This window comes from Motacilla alba, chromosome 1 (genome assembly GCF_015832195.1).
Source record: "Motacilla alba alba isolate MOTALB_02 chromosome 1, Motacilla_alba_V1.0_pri, whole genome shotgun sequence".
NCBI lineage: Eukaryota > Metazoa > Chordata > Aves > Passeriformes > Motacillidae > Motacilla > Motacilla alba.
Window position 1 is genome coordinate 43,974,131 of NC_052016.1, and position 20,675 is coordinate 43,994,805.

General features: G+C 41.7%; 1 protein-coding gene across 1 annotated transcript; it reads right to left on the reverse strand.

Moving 5' to 3' along the window:
• Positions 1 to 456: 456 nt before the first annotated feature.
• On the reverse strand, positions 457 to 17,568 carry CTSC (cathepsin C). The gene is made up of 7 exons (XM_038148114.1): positions 17,124 to 17,568; positions 15,989 to 16,134; positions 7,512 to 7,678; positions 6,958 to 7,113; positions 4,827 to 4,942; positions 2,266 to 2,397; positions 457 to 1,602 (listed from the first exon to the last, which is right to left on the reverse strand). Exons 1-7 carry the CDS (start codon positions 17,551 to 17,553, stop codon positions 1,100 to 1,102), a joined length of 1,650 nt encoding a protein of 549 aa, XP_038004042.1. The 5' UTR covers positions 17,554 to 17,568; the 3' UTR covers positions 457 to 1,099.
• Positions 17,569 to 20,675: the final 3,107 nt, after the last annotated feature.

The following is a 20,675-nucleotide window of genomic DNA, read 5'->3' on the forward strand; positions in this document are numbered from 1 at the left end:
TTACTAAAGAAGTTAGCATCTATGTATAAAACTGGCACTTACCTTTATGCCATTTTTGTTTCCCCAGGTGAACAGCAAAGACCAGTGCTGCTCTAACAAAGTACTGTGTTGCAGCTGAGAAATGGTTAATTCCAAGCATTGCAATCCCTCCTCTCAACCCTATGTTTCTACCTTGTATATTTGAAAGAAATAGAGCAACAGATTAACAGAAAGGATTTAAACAGGATTACTGGGGAGTTAGCAGATTTACTCAATGAATTGTTCTACATCCACAGCCAGGACTACTGCACTTCTGGACAACTTGCTTGAGGCTGTTGTGATTATCTCAGCTTCACATGCAAGATTGTACTAGCTCTTCTGTCCTCTCATCCTTCTTTCCCACCAGTTTTGGCTAAAGTATAAAGTTCTTGACAGGAAGCTCAAAACTCATAGACAGGTCACCAAAAGAACTAATTCTTCCACAAATATAAACTCCTATGGGAGTGAGCTGTTCTTTATTGAACTCTGAAATGATCAATAGTGAAGCACAGCAATAAAATCCAGAACTAGAACATTTAGTAACAGCCTGAAACATAGAATTGATTTTTATTGTCATAAGGATTTGACATGCAGTTTTTGCAGGACACTTAGAGCTTTAGAATTTTATTTTCATCAGTGTAATTGCTCATTCCCTCCCCAATACACATTTATGTTCCAAATTGCAGTGACTTCGTGATTTCTGAGAAGTAAGGCACTACAGCATCCCTTCAAAGCAGTTACAGACTATCATAGCAGACACTTCCCTCTGAGATCTGAAGGTCAAGATTGCCCATGGAAAAAAATGCAAGTGGTAATTGAAGGTATATCCAAAGATGAGTAATTAATCACCACTGTGGCCAAAACAGCCTTTCTGGGTGATCTACTGTCAGACTTGAGAGGAAGCCTCCAGTGCACAGAGCAGATGTAATAGTCTTCATCTTCTCACATAAGGAAACTGCTCTGTTGTTGAAAAATTCCTTAAAGCTGCCTTTTCAGGCCAAGGAACAGATTTTAACCAGAATCTTCAACCATCAGTGCATTCTCATGGCTCAGGACAAGGCACTGGATGAAGACCTTTACATTATAACTTTGGAATAGGAGTTGCAGCCACTGCAATGCTTTCAATTGCACATTCATCAGTGCCACGGCGGATTCTGAAGTAGCCATCTTCCCCCCATGAGGTGCCCCAGCTGTTCTTCACAATCCAGAATTTTTCACCACTTTCTGGGTCTTTACCATAGCCCACCAGTAAAACAGCATGATTGGTCAATTCAAAAGGATTTAAATCATCCTGCAGCCCGGTGTGATGGTAGATCCCCTCTTTATAAGACATGAAATCATTATAAACCTCTAAGGCAACAGCCATTGGGCCATGCATAACAAGCTCAAGTTTCATCAGGGCTTCATTGCAGCCACCATAGAAACCACCAACATAGTGGTACTCAGATGTGTAGTAGTGGTAACAGCTGCGCTTGAAAAGGCACGGAGAGTCTTGGGCTGTGTAAGGGAAGCAGTCCTCTTCCACCACACCAAAGTCTTGGACATACTTTCCACCAATGAGATATGGGAAGCCACCATCACAACCTTAAAAAAAAAAAACAAAAACCAAAAAACAATAACAAAATAAACCAAAAAAGTGCTTCTTCCCTTGGAAATTCTCTTACTTGAGTTGGGAGACTCTCCCACTTAAATCTTTCATAATTCCTTCAGATACATTATTGAACACACTTCAGTGACCCAGATCATTCTACGACTCCAGTTAGCAAAGTCAGCTTTCTGAAACACTCAGGGCAAAATTCACATCTCTGGGAGCTATATTGGCAACACTAATACTTGGACCTTTTCTCATCCTGACAATCCCTGTTAGAAAGGGCTCCTGACAATCCCCGTCAGAAAAAACAGCTAGTTACATGCAGTATTAGGATCTGTCCTAACAAGGATACAGTTCTCTGGAAAACTTTAGCCATTGCTTTTGCTCATTTCCTCCTCCTCCCTCTGAATGTGCCTCTGGGAGAATATTTAGGTTCTTTCTAGGTGAGCATTGTAATCAGCACCATTTTGAGCCCTACTCCTTAGATATTTCCATCTCACAGGCAGATGGTTGAAAAAGTTTTATGAAAAAAGTAACTTGTTTTATGAAAAAAGTAACTTGATGGGGAAGGGATGGAAGTTTTCAAACTAGTCTCCTTCTCCAGCATTGTCATTACATGAAAGGTGTTGTCTTTATATACACACCATCATCCTTACCCTGAGAATATTGGCTGCAAGACACAACCTGCTGGGGACTGAAGACTGGTTTCTGAGTGTTGTTTGTGAGGATACGTATCCTTGCTTCCAGCATGGCCATGGAGGAAAATGCATAACAGCTGCCACATGAGCCTGAGAGAGGAGAAAAAGGAACCACAAGGAGCAGTCAGTAACATAAACAAGGCTAGTGACTTGCCATCAGGTACATCTATAAGCCCACTGAAAAGAGTTAAAACCTACCAGACAGTGATTAGAACTTGAACACCAATAGAGCAAAGATTTTAAATCTTCATTTAGTTTTCATGCATGCATGCATGCAATTCAAAACCCACTTCTAACAACTTCTCAGGGAACACTGAGCTTATTTTCAAGAATAAGAGGCAAAGTACTGCTCCAGTGTTTTTCAGCAGTAGCACTTAAGAGCTATCAAATTACCCTATTCCTTCAGAATGAACCTTCAGGGACCACATTACCAGGGCTGAGAAGGCTCTATCTACCCTTTACGGAGCACATATGCTATGGGGCAATGAGCTATTTGAAGTGAATGCTGACAATATTGTTCTTATTTCAACCTACCAATAGATTTAGTCCCGTAATTCCCAGTTGAAAAAATATTCCACCTCTACAGCTACCTCTAAAATAACAGACTTTTAAGGGAATAGTGGTATAAATAGCATGTTTAAGAGAATGGATTCATCCCCACTCCCCTTGCTTCCCAAGGGCATGTAAATGTACACTGGCTTTTCAGAAGCACCTTAATTTCCCTTCTGCTTACTGGCAGACAGTTAAGTCTCCTTACTTTTGCATCAAAATTTAGTATTGCTTCTAGCTTTAGGCCTCTGCACTCTCTAGGACCTTCCTTTCACTCATTAAAAGCCTTTGGAAATGGAATGACAAGGCTGACAGGAAGAACGATTACTTGGATGAGGTCCTATTTTATCCACTGTTTGTCATCAAGGTGCCTGATTTCCTTTTGTTTCCTGATGGTGCGAAAGTCAAATATTGCAGAGCTATGAAAATGTGGGAGTCTTGAGGAACAAAACAAAATACTTTCTCTTGAACTGTGTAGGTGTATAAAAGCAGAGCTATTACAACAGCAAGACTTCGTGAAATTGCACCTTCACTCAGCTAGATGCACCTCTGAAGAGAAGGGACAAAAATCAGCCTGAGCAGGAACATTGTTTTCCCAGCAGGACAAAGCGAAGCAGTGAAAGATGCCTCCCACTCACTGTACAGTCGCAGCATCTGAGATGGGCTACATTGTAGAACACTTTGTTGCATTATGTGTGCAAAAACATGAAAAATAAAATTCACTCAACCATTTCAGTCTGAACTCTGCTGGACTGGTTGCTAAATTTCTTTCCTGTTACCACAGTGGTATTTCTAAAGTCCACAGAATGACCTCTTTTGTAGGTTTTGTTTGTTTGGTTTTTTTTTTAAGCCTTAAAGCTAAAATTCTAGTTTGATGGAGGAGAATGCACGTTCCACAGACACTTAACATACTCAGCATGGACCCTCAGATTACATAAAAAGTGTAGGAAGCTCTTTTATTGGAAACAACAGACTAGTTCTCATTTAGAGAAACTTTGAAGCAACACTACAGAGAAAGGGTAAGTCTGGAACTGAGTGTTCAATTGTTTGGAAGATAAAAGAGCCCTTGGGACATTCATAGTTCACACCAGGACAAAGTACAGGACTCACACCTACAGAGGACCATATAATTTCCTGTTGCCATCTTCCAGTGCTTCCACATAGCTAGAAACTCCATAAGCCTTCCTATGCTGCTTCTGCTACCAGGAGTACAGCTGGCAGAATTTGTCAGAATAATTAAGTCATAAATGAGGGATTGAATGCTTCTTTCCCCCAAAAGCTGCCACCAGATAGCTACCAGCAGATGCAAGTTTATGGTGACACAGGGAGGGGACACATTAACAGAGCTCACTCCTGGCCTCCATTATATGAACATATAATTTAGGCATCTCACACCACTGTGCTATAAACACTCCCTACAGAATCAACACATACCAGCATGGTATGCTTTTAAGTTCTTACCAGTATTTTACATTTATCATTGTCTGCAATTTTCATAGTGACTAATATCTCCTCTTGCACCTAGCCAGTTAAGTAACACCTGAATTTATCAGGGTGATAAGATTCGGAGGCAGTATAAACAATTTTTATGGGTTCATTCATTAAAGCTGCGTGATAATTTGCCATCAAACGAAATTAGGGAAAAAATTAAATGTACATCAGTCAGTGTGCAAAAAACCATGGCTAAGATTGTTTGGACAAAACCTGACAGCTGTGTTTATGCAGGGTACTGTGGTAATAGGCCTTCTCTCCAGCAAGTCAGCACTGTCTGGACAAGCCAGTACCACCACCTATTTCGGTACAGCATTGCTAGCCAGGACTCCACCCAGTTTTCACACCTTATTCACAGTAAAGGTGCAACCTGTCAGCTGCAAGACACTAGGCATAACCTTCTGGTTAGCAGCAAATTACAAACTACATCAAAGGAGCGCTAAAACTTTGAATTCAGAGGTTTATTTATTCATTTTTACCTTGATTCCGAACAGGGCTGACATAATTGACACCATTCACATTTCTCCAGTCCCAGGATTCTGGCAAGCTTGAAACTTTCTTGAGCAACTCAGGTGTTAGAGGTGCAGACTTTGGTCTAAAGAGGAGAAGATGCTTTTGAAAAACATATCACACTGCAGGCAAGGAAACAATTACGTAACACTCAGTTTTCATCTTTGGCTTCTACTAGCTGGACTTGCTTCACAGTATGCAATTTAAAATAGTCTTCATCTAAACTGAGTGGGTGTCAAATATGAAGAGATGAGCTTGAGCAGGATTCAAGACCTACTCAAATTGCTCCCTGAGGGAACCATATTATTAACTATCCACTGTTGAGGAATACATTCAGCACAGGTAGTTCAGTTGGCAAGCTGCAGTGTGAGCTTCAAAGGGCTCTGGGCAGCAAAATCCTTTTGTACAACAAAGGGAGCAGGGACCTTTGGCCCAGCCAGGTGACAGGACACTCAGAAGGGACCCCAGACTTTTCACACTTAAGGCTGGGGGTATAAAAGCTCAGGGGCTCCTTTTTTTGGGGTCCCTCCTCAGAGGGACTCAGTACAAACTGCTGTTGTATTATTTAGTTACGGCACCAAGATAAAATTATTTTAAAGATCTGGAAATCTGAGACTCTGCTATTGGAACCCTGGCATCAAGCAGGTAAGGAATGCTAGTGTGACTGTGAGTTGGGGTGTGGCTGCAAAGGGGCCTCGGTCCCAGCTCAGGCTGTGCGAGTGTGACTGCCAGAGCAGCTCCTGGGTGGGCCAATGGATAAGTTTCCTTAACATCCATGAGCTGCTGAGCTCAAGTACTTCTGCACTGATCTGAAGTGCTGAGGTAACTCTCAGAGACTATAGCAACACAGTACTACAACAGTTATTTTACTGCAATTACAAAGTATGTAGAGTATCTGACTGCAGAAACCATTTTTCCTTGGCAGCATGCGCTGACAGCAACTACAGTTTCACTTCAGGCACAGGCATGGCTTACGCTGACAATTCACTAACTGTAGTCCTACTTGCCCTGGAGACTTCTCTGGGGCAAGTTTTCACTGTGACTTTGGAAGAAGTATTAAATGTTACCTGTCCTCATCTACCACCTGCAGCCAAGTGATGCTCCTATCAGCAAAACAAGAGCTTCGTGCATTCAACTTTCATATAACATGATGCTTGTCCTTGGTGCCATTCACAAACATCAGACTCTAGAGTCTGTTTTGAAAGCAGGAGAGGGCAAACCAAATACTATCATGGTACTGCATGGGTGGAAAAGAGCTTCCAAATAGATTACTGTATTTAAGATCATCTACAAGGCGACTTCTATCTATACATCTGCATGATATTCCTATGTAAATAAGCAGTTTTATTCTATAGTAGGACCTTCTTCAACAAACATATGATTGCTGCAGTTTGGAAAAGTAAGTAGCATTCCTACTCACAGAAATACCAAGAGCTGAAAAAGCAAAACTATGAAGATGCTGACAGCTATAAAGAGGGCAATCTTTAAACTCCAGTTCTCAAATTTTGTGGAGCATGATGTACCCATCCCCATTACCACTCTCAGCTAAGTCATCTGCAAGACCCTGAAGGCCTTCTCAGAGCTACTTTCACGCTTCTTCACTGAGACACTCTACTCCTGCTAGAGGACTCTTGTTGCAGGCGTGGCAAACTATCAAAGAAACCAGGGAATTCCCTCAGAAATCTCTGATTTCATGTTTAGGAGCAGAGAGCAGTTCACAGCTTTTCAACTGCAATTATGAACTAGAAGAACCAAGATGAAGCACAAGCAGAAACTCCCAACTATGGCAAGCAGTTGATGAGCAGACAGGACAGTGAGATGATAAATGAGACTGCACTGAGATAACTGCTTCCCTGCACAAATGAGTTCAGCAGTGAGTTACTGAGCAAGACTAAAGGGTAGGTGACTCTATTTGTCCCAACTGCTTGAGACAACAGAATAATCATTCAAATGAAAAATATGTTTGCACCCCATGAACATGAACTGGAAGGCCTTGAAACTTGATTAAACATCTGAACTAAGCACAGCTAAGAGCCAGAACAAATACAAGCAGACTCTTGGAAGCAGTGGCGTTTGTTGCAGAACAAAGTGGCTTATTACCTTGAAGTTCTCGAATGGAGACCCCCAGCTCTTTTAGTTAGTTCTTCCAGGGCAAAGTTCTCATACTCCTTGTATCTTGTTGCTCTCCATGACTTCTGGTGAGCATTGATAGCATTTACAAAGTCAAAGTTGTGCACATAACGTCTGTGGGAGAGTCTGCAAACAAAGTAAAACAGTAAGAAATGGACTGAGATTGAAACTAAAGGTGTTCTCTAAACTCAGTATGTAACTCTGGAAGTGTCTTCTGGAAGGTACTGATAAAGAAACATGGAATTACTGGATCAAAGCAAGGTTTCTAAAACTTGAGACTGACTAGATATAACCACCTTCCTCAGACATGCCAGTTTTATGACAGGGCTTCATCAGAGACTAAAGAAACTGTGATGCAGCAGGCAAACCCTACTCTGTTCTTCTGCATTCAGGTTTATTTCCAACATTATCACTGGCATTAACTTTGTCCTCAATACTGGAATTGGTTCTTACAATTTTAGCCATCCTCAAGCACTGTTATAAAACATTTTATTCCAGTAAAAGGTCACTTATCTGTTGCTTACCTTCCCCCAAGCTTCTGGAGAGGTAGCTCGCTGACGTGAACATCGGATGGAGATGAAAAAATCTTGTGTCCTGTGAAACAAGCCCAGTTGTGGCCAAGTACATCATGCACCCATCCTGGTAGGGTCTCATTGCAATAGCTGGTTACCTTCTGGCCTTCCTTTTTGTACTGTAATGTGAAGAAGTTATGCTTGTGTTGAGCAGATGCATTTGTTAGCATAGCCGTAGTTCCCCACCCACTCACAGCTGCTTCTTCCTGCCTGTGTTTCACAGGAAGTGGCCAAACACACTCCAGAAGTCAAGAAAACGAAGCAAACTGCTATTTACCAAATAGCTGCAAAAGACAATTGGGTTTTAACTTGCACTTTTAGCAACAAAGTATGCATTCATATCAGTATCAACTAACCTGCACTAATCATTTCTGTCCAACAGCTACTTTCTCATCAAGATGTAAAAGACCACTTAGTACTCAACCTTCTCCTCAAGGCCCTGAGATTTCTTATGCCAAATATGTGACCAGTCAAGGTAACTCTGGATTGCCACAGAAGTTTGAGAAACTAAGACTCAAACAGAGGGAAAATGGCAAACTTGTCATCCAGTAACTTCACAGGAAGACATGAACTATTTCTGTTTTAAAATTTATGTACTATTTATGCACTGTTATTGTTTCACAAGTCAAAACCAAAGATGAAACTTCCAGCCACTTTTTTAGGTTTGAGCTGTGATGGCAAAGCATCAGGAAACAATTTCACAGGAACTATCAAAATGAGACAGTGAGAAATGATGATCCCTTGAGAACAGCTCATCTCAGATTGCAGCAGAGACTGCCACTAAAGCTTCAAGTCCTGAGTCCTAATACTTCCTTATTCAGCCACATAGATCTTCATATTACCACTGAAGAGCAATAATGTAATATATTCAGCAAAATGTGTCTTCACACAACAGGTACCACTAATACTTTGCCCATAAATTTGCTGGATTAGTAATTCTCTGACAACAGAATGTCTCACCATGGGGGTGTATATGGCTCTTTACTCATCATTCCTCTCTTAAGGTTAGTGTTTTGTGTAAGGTTGTGGTGTTTTGTGTTACATTACAAAGGCACCCGAAAACCCCATGCAACAAAGGCTTTAACTTTACTCTTCTATTCACAAAAAAAAAAAAAAAAAAAAAAAAAAAAAAATCACTTACACAGAATTCAAGTTTCCTAGTCCAAGAAAACTTCATTAAATCTCATCCTATTTGAGTTGCACATGTACAACTGGGATTGTAGTGGGATTCTGTAACTATGTGTCAATAAAATGTTTGCTCAGCTTCTTTACTGAAGAAGGTGGTGGCTTACAGGGATGGAAATGCCCCAAGACGGAAAAATGGAAAAAATTAATTAAAGAGATTGGGAGGTTTGTGTCTATGTTGAGGTTTTTTGAGAAATCTGAAGGAGAACTTATAGTGAAATAATTAGGTTTATTGATCAGCAGAATAAATTTAAAGGTTAATCCTCTGACAGTTTTGGAACAATGGGAATTTGCTTTGTCCCCAGTCTGGAGGATGCAGAGGCAAGACACCTACACTCAGCAAGTGTGTTTGCTGGCTGGAGCAGGGTGGGGGCACTAGAAGGCTGAGCTTGTTCTATTTCTTCTATCTTACTGTGCAAGATTGTGCAATGTGGGAAATAACTACACTTGGCCAAATAGCAACGGCAAGGTCCAGAGATGACTTTTGAGAGACACACTCTTTACAACAGCAGAACTAGAAATCCAGACACTTCCAAAAGCAATAGGTAGTCACTTTACATCTAAGTTACCGTAAGATCACTTTTCTGGCTCTACATGACCACAGAAATTAATATCAGGTCTTTCCTATCTAAAAGCTGCCACAGATTTGAACAGTACAGCTATTCTCAACAAGCATAGGCCTAAAATCTGAACACCTGAAGATTATCAGAGGAACAGGCCTGCTTCCTGCAACAATCCTGCTTGGCAAAGTGTTATTCTGAATTAAAACAAGTAACACAGACTTGGGGCTTATCTTCATGGAAAAAAAAAAAAAAGGCAATGAGTTATCTGCTAACTAACAAATTAAAACAGCAAAAACAACAACAAAAAAAGTGTTCTTCTCCTAGAAATCCCTCTCCCTTTCCAGAGATAAAATTCATTGCTTTTTTAAAGACATAGGAAGATAACCACAATAGCATTCACAACATTTGTGCAATTCATCTTTCGGAAAAGTGAATGTAGTGAATTTCTTGCACTCTTCTTTCAGTTTACGTGTAAGAAAATTAGACAGGAGGTGAAGGGACAGCCAGCAGCAATGCTTCAATATAAACAAGACATAAAAGCCAATTTCAGCCAGTCTCTGTAGAAGCCTAAAGTTAGGAAGTTCTAGTCCTCTGTAGCTACCTTTTTGTAGAGTGCCAGACTAAGCTACTACTGAAATGACTTTGAAAAGCGGGCACCGATACTTTCAGACCATAACAGATGAGTGACATTTGGAGAAAGCAAATTTCAACTCCAAATAACAATGTATCTAGGAAATGAAAATATACCTACATAAGGTTACAGTTGCTTCCCCCCCTCCCCCGACTTTTAATTGGGAACCACTGATGTAGACAAGTAGCAGACAAGCCTTTAAAAAAACCTCATCAGTGCCATAACAATGATGACCACTGATTACCAGAAGGTACACCATAAAATCACTGCTAAAACAACTTTGCTAAGAAATACAGCATTTCTTATTTCTGCTAGTGTAGGACTGACAGATGGGATCTAGGAAATTTGACTGTACCAGTTTTAGAGGACCAACTACGAGTACACCTGCCCAGCTAACAGTAAGTTACATGACAGGGATATGGCACCATTGCACAAGCAACACCTGACTCAGGAGGTAGATGTGAATTACAATGTCAGACTCAGCAGAAGCTGCCAGCACAGTACCCAAAATATCCACAGAGCCCAACCCAGAACAGCATCCTTCATGGAGGATAACAGCCATACAGCTGTGATCACAGCAACTGCTGGACAACTGCTCGCACACATTTCTCAGCAGACTTTAAAGATGGTTTTCAGTTTTGAGTTAAGATGACTGCAGCTGTGTCATGTGATAATTTCATCAGCTGGTGAAATCTGCAGCATTAACTCCATCCAGTGATCTGATCAATCCAGGGTAACTCCTTTACCAAGGCACCCAAACTAAATTCATAGTTCCAATTCTGAGCTTTGAAAACAGTAAAATTTAATTCTATTTCAAATGCATATTTTTCTCAATCCTGACAACTCATGTGGTTTTGCCTAATGCCAAAATGTAGCGAAGCCACGCCAACATTAACCTTCATGTAGCTAAACTTCAAAGCTTGCTGTTAGGTAACTGAACCCAGGTAAGCTTTTCAGTGAAGTATGCTTTTAATAATGCCTTTCCTGTGTTGGTCATCATGACAATCTAATTGTACGTTCAATTCTAATCCTCGTAAAAATCATAATTGTTTAAAGCTTTTTTTGAAATCTTTAATCTCCCTAAGAGGAAAGCAAGGATGGAGACCTTATTAGTCACAGCATTTTAATGAGAATTCAGCAGTGTCACTTAGACAGGCAGCCATCCCATCCTCTTTGAAAACCTCAATTCAAGCAATGCCTAGGCAATAAGCCAACTTGAGTTCCAGGAGGCAGGACTACCCTACACATTAAACCTGGTGGAGAGATTTATCTCTCAAGTTTACAAGTGTGCCTATCCATTTTACTACGGGAAGCACACATTGAATAAGAACAGAGCTGCAGACTACACAAAAATAGTGTTGCAGCTGCTCTACTACACAAAAATACAGTAGATGATGTTACCAGAAAAAAAACTATTGCATCTTGCTACACAATATAAAATGCAAGCAAATTTCAACTCCAGGTGGGTTTTCTTTAGGAAACATTCTGCAATTCTGAGTTTTGTGCTTTCAGATTTACACTTTAGGAAAGCAGCAGTTGCTCACTGCCAGTTAAGCAAGCCCAAATTAGACAGGTTAAAAGCTGACTTTCAGTTGATTTGCAGGATGATTAAATAGCATTAGCAATTCTAGTACTTCTACTTTAGCAACATGAAATAAAAGGTTTACGGTTTTCTTCCATATCCTGAAAACTTAAACATTAAGTGCTGTCACTGTTCTAGTTTGTTTCTGTTTGTTTCAGAACAGCAGTCCTTGATTTTAACCAAATTTGGGAGCACTGGGGAGAGAGAAAAAGATATGACAAAGATGTCACCAAGTCTGGAAGAGATTAGTAACTTGAGTGGTGAAATATTCTAAGATCTCTTTTTTTTTTTTTTGCTGAAGTTGTTGTAATGTTTCAATATAAAAAAAAAAAAAAAAAAAAAAGCCAGAGTTCTGGTATTTGCTAAAGAGCATCTCAGGAGTCTGAAGTAGAACCACTTTGCTTAAGGGACAAACAGTGAGAAACTTATGAGACTGTCTCGTGTCAAAGTGGTAGCCTTAACAATAAATAAATACCTCAAAGACATCAAGGAATTGAAACAAGCTGGCCTCAACTTTCCCTTCAGCCTCACTCTAGCTTTTATGTTATGCTGTTCCTATTTCTTTTGCCATCCCTTGGGGGTAAAACAAAAATAAAAAAAAAATTGCTAAATCTTTATATATTGCATAACCCTAAAGAATCCTTGTATCATCCAGCAGAAGCACATGATCAAGCTTCTGCCAAGAGCAAGTACACTAACTTCATATCCTAGCTCAGTACAGGGACATTTCAGAAGCACACATTAAACAACTTATTTTGTGCTAGAAGCAGAATGCAAGAATGCAGTAGGATGCTGCATTTAATTTGGAAAACTTTAAATCTATGTACAACAATAGTTAGAAAAAAACACTGTTAGAGCATCATTATTTCAGACACTAAAGTAAACTGAGGAAAAAAATAGGGTTGATAAGCTCACCCAATCCATTCCTCTCATGTATGAAGTCATTTCCCCACAGGCCTCAAGTGAAAGAACAAATACCTTGTAATGGCAATGAGATCCTACAAAAGTTTCAGTGGGTGTCTGTTTAGTAAGCCACAGGAACAAAAAGCTATTAAAAACTCATTGAAACATGCACAGCCAAACAGGCTGTGTCCCTATCTACACAGCACAGTAGCTCTGATAAAGTCACCACTTAGACAAGCCCATAGAATTCCTGTCAGTAATTAAAAGCTTAATTCTTTAACACTAGGAAAAAATACACTGGAGGTTCAATTAGTAGAAGTGGCACTTCTATGCCTGAAACTCACAAAGTAGTGTATTGGCTGAAACACTGCTGCTCATTGTACCTGGTAAATCCTCCCTCTGCTCAATCTCAGACTTGTTGTATTTCTATTTCATATGTAATGCAATATTTACTGGATTAAAAGTAAACAGATATGCACAGTTAAATATCTTACCGGGTCAAACAGTTTGTAAGGAACCACTTCCTCCCTGCAAGTGCCCACTAACAGTTGTGAAATTGGGAGTTTTGCAGATAGACACATTGCATGTTGTTGCCCAATAACATCAAGTAGCTGTCTACAGCAAAAAAATGCATTTAGTAAGTGCTGTGGTATGTCCTCATGATTCTCAGCAATGGAATTACATCTTAATAATCTGTTGTTCTTTTTACAGCAGCAAAATTATTAGAGAGAGTAACTGACCTGGGCTCTAATCCTCCCTATGGTGTTAAAGGAAAGAAGTCTTTAATTTAAATATGTCTTGTTCATGAATCCCCCATTACTGAGCAATGACCCAAACAAGCTTGCTATTTCTTAATACTGAAGCCAACTTCAAAACTAAGAATTAATCCATCAGCTTACAAAGGGCTGAGACACATTTAATGACTACAAAATGCAAGCTATTGTGTATGCTACTGCTCAGGTGTATACTTGACTGTTTTGAGAAGCAAGGTGAATCAGATGACCACCAAAAGCTCCTTTCAGCTTAAACTATTCTGTAACAGTTTTGGTATGTTGTTTTAAGAATACTTTTGCAAATCAAAGCAACACATGAAATCAATGCAATACATGACATCAGTGCTTATGAGTCACTTGACTTAGTGCTCATCTTCTGGGGATGTATTTCACAAGGTATGGAGAGCAGCAGCCTTCAATGACTCTCAGCTGTCTTCAAGTTGGCAACGAACAGATCCATTTATATCCCAGAGCAGGCCACGCTGTTTCTATGATTAAATTCCTTACACTCAGGAATTTACTTGATAATCAGCAACTCTTTTACTGCCTAGCATATTGGCTTGTAAAGCAACTCTGTATTTCAGTGTAAAATATCAGCCCAAAGTCTGCTGGTTCAAATATATTCTCCACAGATGAGTCCAACAATGACTGCTGAATTCTCCCTGCCAGAGATGACCCCTCAAAACCAAGTTCATGGACAACACTACAGCATACAGTGCTCAGCTGTCCTCACGGAGGCAGCAATTCTTGCCACTTTTGAGGCAGGTCCTCCCAGTGCTGGTGAGCTCATAGAGGTGTCCCTGCCTGAGAAGTTTCAGAGTAATTCTGCTCAGTTAGATTACCTTTTAAAGTCTCTGCAGTCTTTGCTGTATCACCTGCCAAACCTATGAGGCATGCACATCACGGCAATGTAATTTAACTATCTTATACAGATGAGAATGTCAGTCAGGCATTTCTCTCTCATACTTTGCTTCTGCTCAAGTACAAGACCCTGTCTCGTTTAAAAGATTGAATTCTTATTTCAAAAATTTCCAGTTATAAGAGTGCACTAGGTCTTGACAGTTCATTTCATTTATAGTGTCTCATATAATGCCCCATTTCAGATTTGTGAAGAAAACAGTGTTGTTAATGCAGGGATGTTTTAGTTTAGCTGAGCACAGCTAAACACAGCACCAAGGCCTCATCTGCTCTCAGACAGCTCTGACAGCAGGTAGACTCAGGGTGCCTAAGAAACTGGGAGGGAACACAGCTGGGAAAGCTGACCCCAACTGACCAAAGAGATATTTCATGCCAAAAAGTATCATGCATAGAAATAAGAGCTGGGGAAAGGAGAAAAGAGGGACATTCAGAATCATGCCATCTGCCTTCTTATGTAACAGTTGTGTACGATGAAGCCCTGCTTTCCTGGAAATTGCTGAACACCTGCTTATTATGGTGGAAAGTAGTGAATGAATTCCTCATTTTACTTTGCTTGCGTACACACACTGCTTTTGCTTTACCCATTAAAAAACCTTGATCTCAGCCTACGAGTTTTTGCACTTCTATCCTTCCAATTCACTCCCTCGATGCACTGATGGCTGAGTGGTGCTTTGCTCTTTACTGGGGTTAACCTACAACAATGAGCATGTTAATAACTTCCCCAGTAGTTGTGCTAAGATTATACAGTTCTTTCCCTTACATGAGCCCAAATCAGCACAGATGGAAGCTGCAAGGAGGTTGCAGTTAAACTTGAGCCTTCTACATAATTTCTATTCAGTAAGGATTCCAATTCTCCTGAAAGAGTGGATCACTCACTTTTATTAACACCTGAAAACACTGACTTTAAAATAGTTGCTGTAAAATAAACCATCCACCACGGCTCCCAGAAAGACAATTTAGAGCCAAAGTTATTTCTTCACCCTCCTTAGTACTAGCCAAAGTTCAGAGACTTTATGCTTGGACAAGGCCTGGATGTTTACTATTGACTCACAAGATCAAGCTTCCTGAAACAACCAAAAACACATTCATTGTTCCTGCCCAGGGCTGCACTCACCAGCTGAGAAGCCCTGCTGCACAAAGCATCTGTCTTCCAGGTAGTAAAGCCATCCTGCAGAGATTACTTCAAACCACCCTTCAGATTCATCATGCCACTCAACAGGACAGCAGCAGAGTGCTCCTAACAAGAGTGTTTTTTCCTGTCCAATCCCTGCCTACCATCACTGTTTTCAGCTTGACCTGAAAGTATTAACATGGACTGAAGTGAACAGTATTACTCCAAAGGAATAATTAGATGCAGCAGACAGGTCCCCTAGATATAGTATTCTGAAAAAAAAATGTATAGATCCCAGAAATCCTCCATCAAGGAGGATAGATGGCTCCATGCATTTGACAACGTCTGAAAGGAAAGATAAAAGCAATGGTATTTTCTATTTGACTTGGGTCCACAGAGCCAAAAAAAAAAGAAAAAAAAAAAAAAGAAATTCCAGGCTACCAGGAAAGTTAGTTTCATAAAGGCCTTCAATTGCTTTAAGCATGCATAGAGGGGAAAACAGTAGCATCTGTATTTTTTTTCAGATAATGGCCAGGAATACCTCTTCCCTCTCTCTGCTCCCTACCCAACCCATGATTGCTGTTTCCTTATGTTCAAAAATGAAAAGCAGAAATCCTCCATCTGGTAATCCAGGCAAACCTTCGAGCCAAAGATAATCAAGTGTCCCAACTGACCCACTGTGGCACCCAGGGATTGAAGAGAAACCTAACTACAGGCCATTTTGGCAACAGCCAGTGGTGTAGAACACACCAGGTTAACTCACCTTAAAAAATGCGAACCACTTGTAGTCATTTATCACAACTTCAAAGCCTTGATTGTAAATCAAAGTGAAGAAACCATAGTTGCCCAGACTATCCTGAGCCACGTCTAGCTTCTGAAGATTGACAACCACTGTTTTCTCCACAGGCCCTAAAGGAAAGAAACATTATGGCATGATTACTGTATGGAAGAGAAAAATAACACAAAAAAAAATGTATAAAGGCTGTTGTATCATTTATTCCTGAAGATGCTACAGTACACTCCTTGAATACGTTCTTCTGCAAAAGGCCATCCAGACACTTCAGGACCTCCACTTACTGTCAGTGGGTCTACATGCTCATTTTTTCCACTGCTACACAGTATCTGCACATTTTATTTGCAGCAGCACCAAGCAGCTGTGACTGGGAAACTCCAGCTTATTGAAACACAACTTGCTGTAGAGCTACAAAGGTGTTGGATGCTGTGTCATTTAGGCACTGTGTCTGCAATGACAACTCTTCCCCAACATCGAGGATGAGGCATCATCCATCCTACACTCCTTCACACCAGTGCTCTAACCCTACCACGCACCTCAACTCCACTGCTAGTACTGTCACCTGTCTCCTCTGATCAAAAAAGCAGATGACACAGAAAAATGCAAAGCATCTACTATTTTTAAAATGACACTGACATACAATCATTAAATAGTAACTCCCCACTACCATTATACTCTCGAAGGAAGTGGCATTTCCATCTTTCTGGATGCTGTCAGGCTTCTCTGACTGCCAGCCCTGACCGCCTCTCAGGGGGAGCCCAGATGTCACCAGAACTGCCACCCTGTCCTGCTGGGAGCAGCCACGGCCCGGGCAGGCAGAGCCTCGCAGGAAGGCACCCTAGAGAGAAGGGCAGTGAGCCGGCATGAGCCATGGGGCCCACGGAGAGGCCTAGTCAAGTTCCTCATCGGAACAAACAAAAGCGAACCAAAACCGCACAGTAAAGTGGAACTGCAACAGCGCAGGAAGCCGCCTCCCCGCCGCCCATGCCGGCTCCGGGGGCTCCGGGCACGGAGCGGCCGCTCCCCCCGCCCCGCTCCCGGAGCACCTCTCGGCCGCCCGCGGCTCCGCGGGGCGGGAGCTGCCCGGGGCCCGCCGCGCTCTCACCGGCCTGCGAGCAGTTGCCGTGGCGGCCGCCGGCCCGCCAGACGCGGAACTCCCAGGCGCCCAGCAGGTCGGCGAAGGAGCAGTTTGCCGGCGTGTCGCCCAGCACGGCCGCGGGCAGCGCCGCCAGCAGCGCCAGCGCCAAACCCCGCAGCGCCCACCCCGCCATAGCGCCTCGCCCGCTGCCGCCGCGCCGCTCAAATGCGCCCGGCCGCAGCCGCTCCCCGCCCCCGGGCCCGGGCCCGCCCCGGCCGGGCCTCCTCCCCACGGGGTGCCCTTCCCGAAGGTCGTCCTCTTCTGTGGAGTGCGTACACCTCCCCAAAGGGCATCCTCCTGCCCAGCCCCCCTGTCCAACCCCAACCCCAAGCCTCGGCAAGTCCCCAACAGGGCTTGTTCCTTGCTGCCTTGGAGGACGGGGCCTCTTGTTCGCCATGGGTTTAGCAGCACAAAGTGACTGAGTTTCCGCAGCAGCCACGCATCACAGCCAGGAAACCATGCGGCACGAACCCTGCTCGGGGTGTAACCCCAAAATCCTGCGCCGCCTGTGAGACCCCTGCACACATGAGCAGTTGACAAAAAGAAGAGAAAACCCATCCTGAAAGTAGAAGCTCTGGTGACCTGCAAAATCTTGCTTGTCCAAGAAGCAGAGTGTTTGCAGGGGACGGGTGCTGTTGGGCACAGAGATGTCTCCACCGAACTGTGAGCCCCTGGGTGCATGGCTGGGTGTGCAGACGAGTGGCTCTTTTTCCTCTGTCTCTCCAAAAGCAAAATGTGCCTGGTTTCACATTCCCAAAGATATATGTGCAATCAAGAAGGCTAAAAGATTTGCTAATGAGTAAATATACCCTAATTTAAAAAAGAGTTACATGAAAAACAACCCCTTTCTGGGGAACAATAAATGCATATAGTATGAAAATTTTTGCTATGAAAATGATGCACTAGTTTAGCTATGGATATAAATTTAAAATAAATGTTTTAAGACTGGTATAAATCTACACATAGATGCTCATCACAGATTTCAAAAGTGTAGCTTTAAATAACTCAGGAGCTAAACTAGGTTAAAACTGTAAGTATCCTGATCTATTTTTGTATTGATTTAAATCAGGAGATTAGGAATTTCATCAGTAAATTTAAACTGTTTTAAGTAATACGTTATTTTACCACCATCACATTCTTTTTATGCCATCTTCTCAGCCTTTTGGGGAAGGATTAATTTGACATTTTGCTGCTGATTCTTAGAGCAACCAGCTGATAGATGCTCTTACTCATACCAGCAAAGAGATAAAAGCTCTTGTTTAAGAGAGTATTTTGAGGATTCTAAAGCACTGACTTAATTGGAGAAGCAGAATTTCCTCTGTGTTCCAAACAAATGCCGTTTCTGTTCACTAAGATTCTGTTGTCCAGTAGTTCTATGGTATTAAAAAAAGTAGTTCTAGGTTAGCTTTTTGCAAAAATAGTTCTAGATTAGTTTTTTGCAAGGATAGCTGGACATGACATACAAGCTGGACATTTTGCTGATCATGCCATACAAGTGCATACACCTCAGTGTTCCTGATCAAGCCTCCCTAAACAGATGTGGCTATATCATCCTGTCTCCTTTCTTTACTGATGACTTTTTTTTTTTTTTTCTGGCTCCCCATTTTCAGAGATCAACCCAAAAATTCCTGATGACCTTAGGGAAGAAGCCTCTGTTACTGTTCTTCTGGTTTATGTGCAGGAGCTGAAAAGGTCTGTGGTATCTCTGTCTCATCCCCATGACATTGGTGGGATGATCCTGCCTCTGCATTCTGCAGTGCTTTGAGTCTCAATTTTCAGTTTCAAATTGTGGCCACTGCAGGCTGTCATTGCACAAAAACCATATGGGTCTCTCTGTAATTGCTTTAGAGTAAGAATAGATTATAGAAAATAGAGGTGTATTATACATAATGAGGTTGTACCATGGCCATTGTGACCAGGCAGAGATGGTTCAGTCCGACCTGTTGAGTTCACTCCAGTTCTACTCTTCATCTGTAACTTATTTCACCTGTGTAAGGTAAAGGCACTCCCTGTGCCTTCTCTCCAATAATAATTCTAAGCTAATTACTTCCATGGGAAAAGAAGTCTTCCTTGCTCAAAAGCACTGACATATCTGGATTTGTCAGTGAAATACAGCCTTAAATTAGTATTGCCCTGTGTGTAAGACACATCAGATGGGACATCTGTATTTGGTGTCAGACTTGTTCTTTCTTTGTCACGCTGTTACTGCTTTCTTGAAGCCAAAATTTTATGAGGCCTCCCTAAAACTGTGTTTTATCAGTGTTTTACAAGCTCCTGGGGAGAGTTAGACAAGGAGTGACCAAATCAGTATGATGGTTTATTGTCTCCAATAAACCATCATATAATAAACCCCTCCCAAGGGGAGTGGTTGGTCTACTAACCTCCTGATAGCTATGGTATGCACTGGTCTTATTTGTAAGGTAATTGAAGTCACTGTCACAGAGTAAGGGGAAAACCCTTCAAAAATAAACAGTGAAAATCTTCCCTCCAAAAGGTGAATAGCTTTCTGCCAGGTTAGAGAGTTGAATCAGCACAGCAAAGGATCCAGGGCTCCTCGCTCATGGCAATTATCAGGAATTGCATGGGGAAAAGGCAGATTTTCCTTGGGTGTCAACATGTGAGAGGATGGGCTCACCACATGTTGAATGCTTGTAAACAGAATTTTGGCATATAATGACAAATAAACCTTTTAACTTCAAGACTCAGTCCTGGCCACTTTGACTTATCACTGTCTGTATAAGCAGAAGTGGTGTGTGAGTGTATAGTGAAGTGCTGTAGGAAATGAACTGGTTGAAGAGAATCCTGGGAGCAAAAGTCCCAGGGGTGGTTGCTATTCAGTCAAGTCAGTTCCCCAGTCTGGGAGCTAACCATGACCTGGGTGGAAATCAGCCATCCACTTTACAGGGGAAAACACAAAGATTACATGCCAGGAGTGGTTCACAGAAAGCTGATTTTAGGGAGAACAAAATTAAAGAAAAAAGATCATTGTGTGCAAGAGCTATCCATGTATTTCAGTGGTATCTGTCTAGCAAAAAAGAATGATATCTCCTTACAAACCCTGCTGCACTTTCATTGGTGTGTCATCATCCCTACCTCTGTAGAAGATATTAGCACAGTATAATGGGAGTAATTTAAAAAAATTCAGAGCCTAAACATAACTCAGGACTGCTTATTCCTTTTCTTGTTTTGGAAAGGTATGAGAATATGAGCATTTGCATGGTCCTGTGTAGGCTCTGAAATTAACTCCTTACTGAGACAGTAGGTGCTGTTTTGCAGGTGGCTTTGCAAGAGTAATGTCCTACTTATGTGGCTTTAGAAAGTGCAGAGCTGTACTCAAAGGCTTATTTTTCAGCACATTAATTAATATATGATCATTATCTCACTATAAAATTTGACCATTTTGTTTTACTGTGGAGTGCTTACACTAGTTTTGCACCAGGTACTTCTATGCATGATTGAGCACATCCTGTTTACTTCGCAGTGAAATTGTTTCTGGCTGTTTCTGGGAGGTGGGTAGAT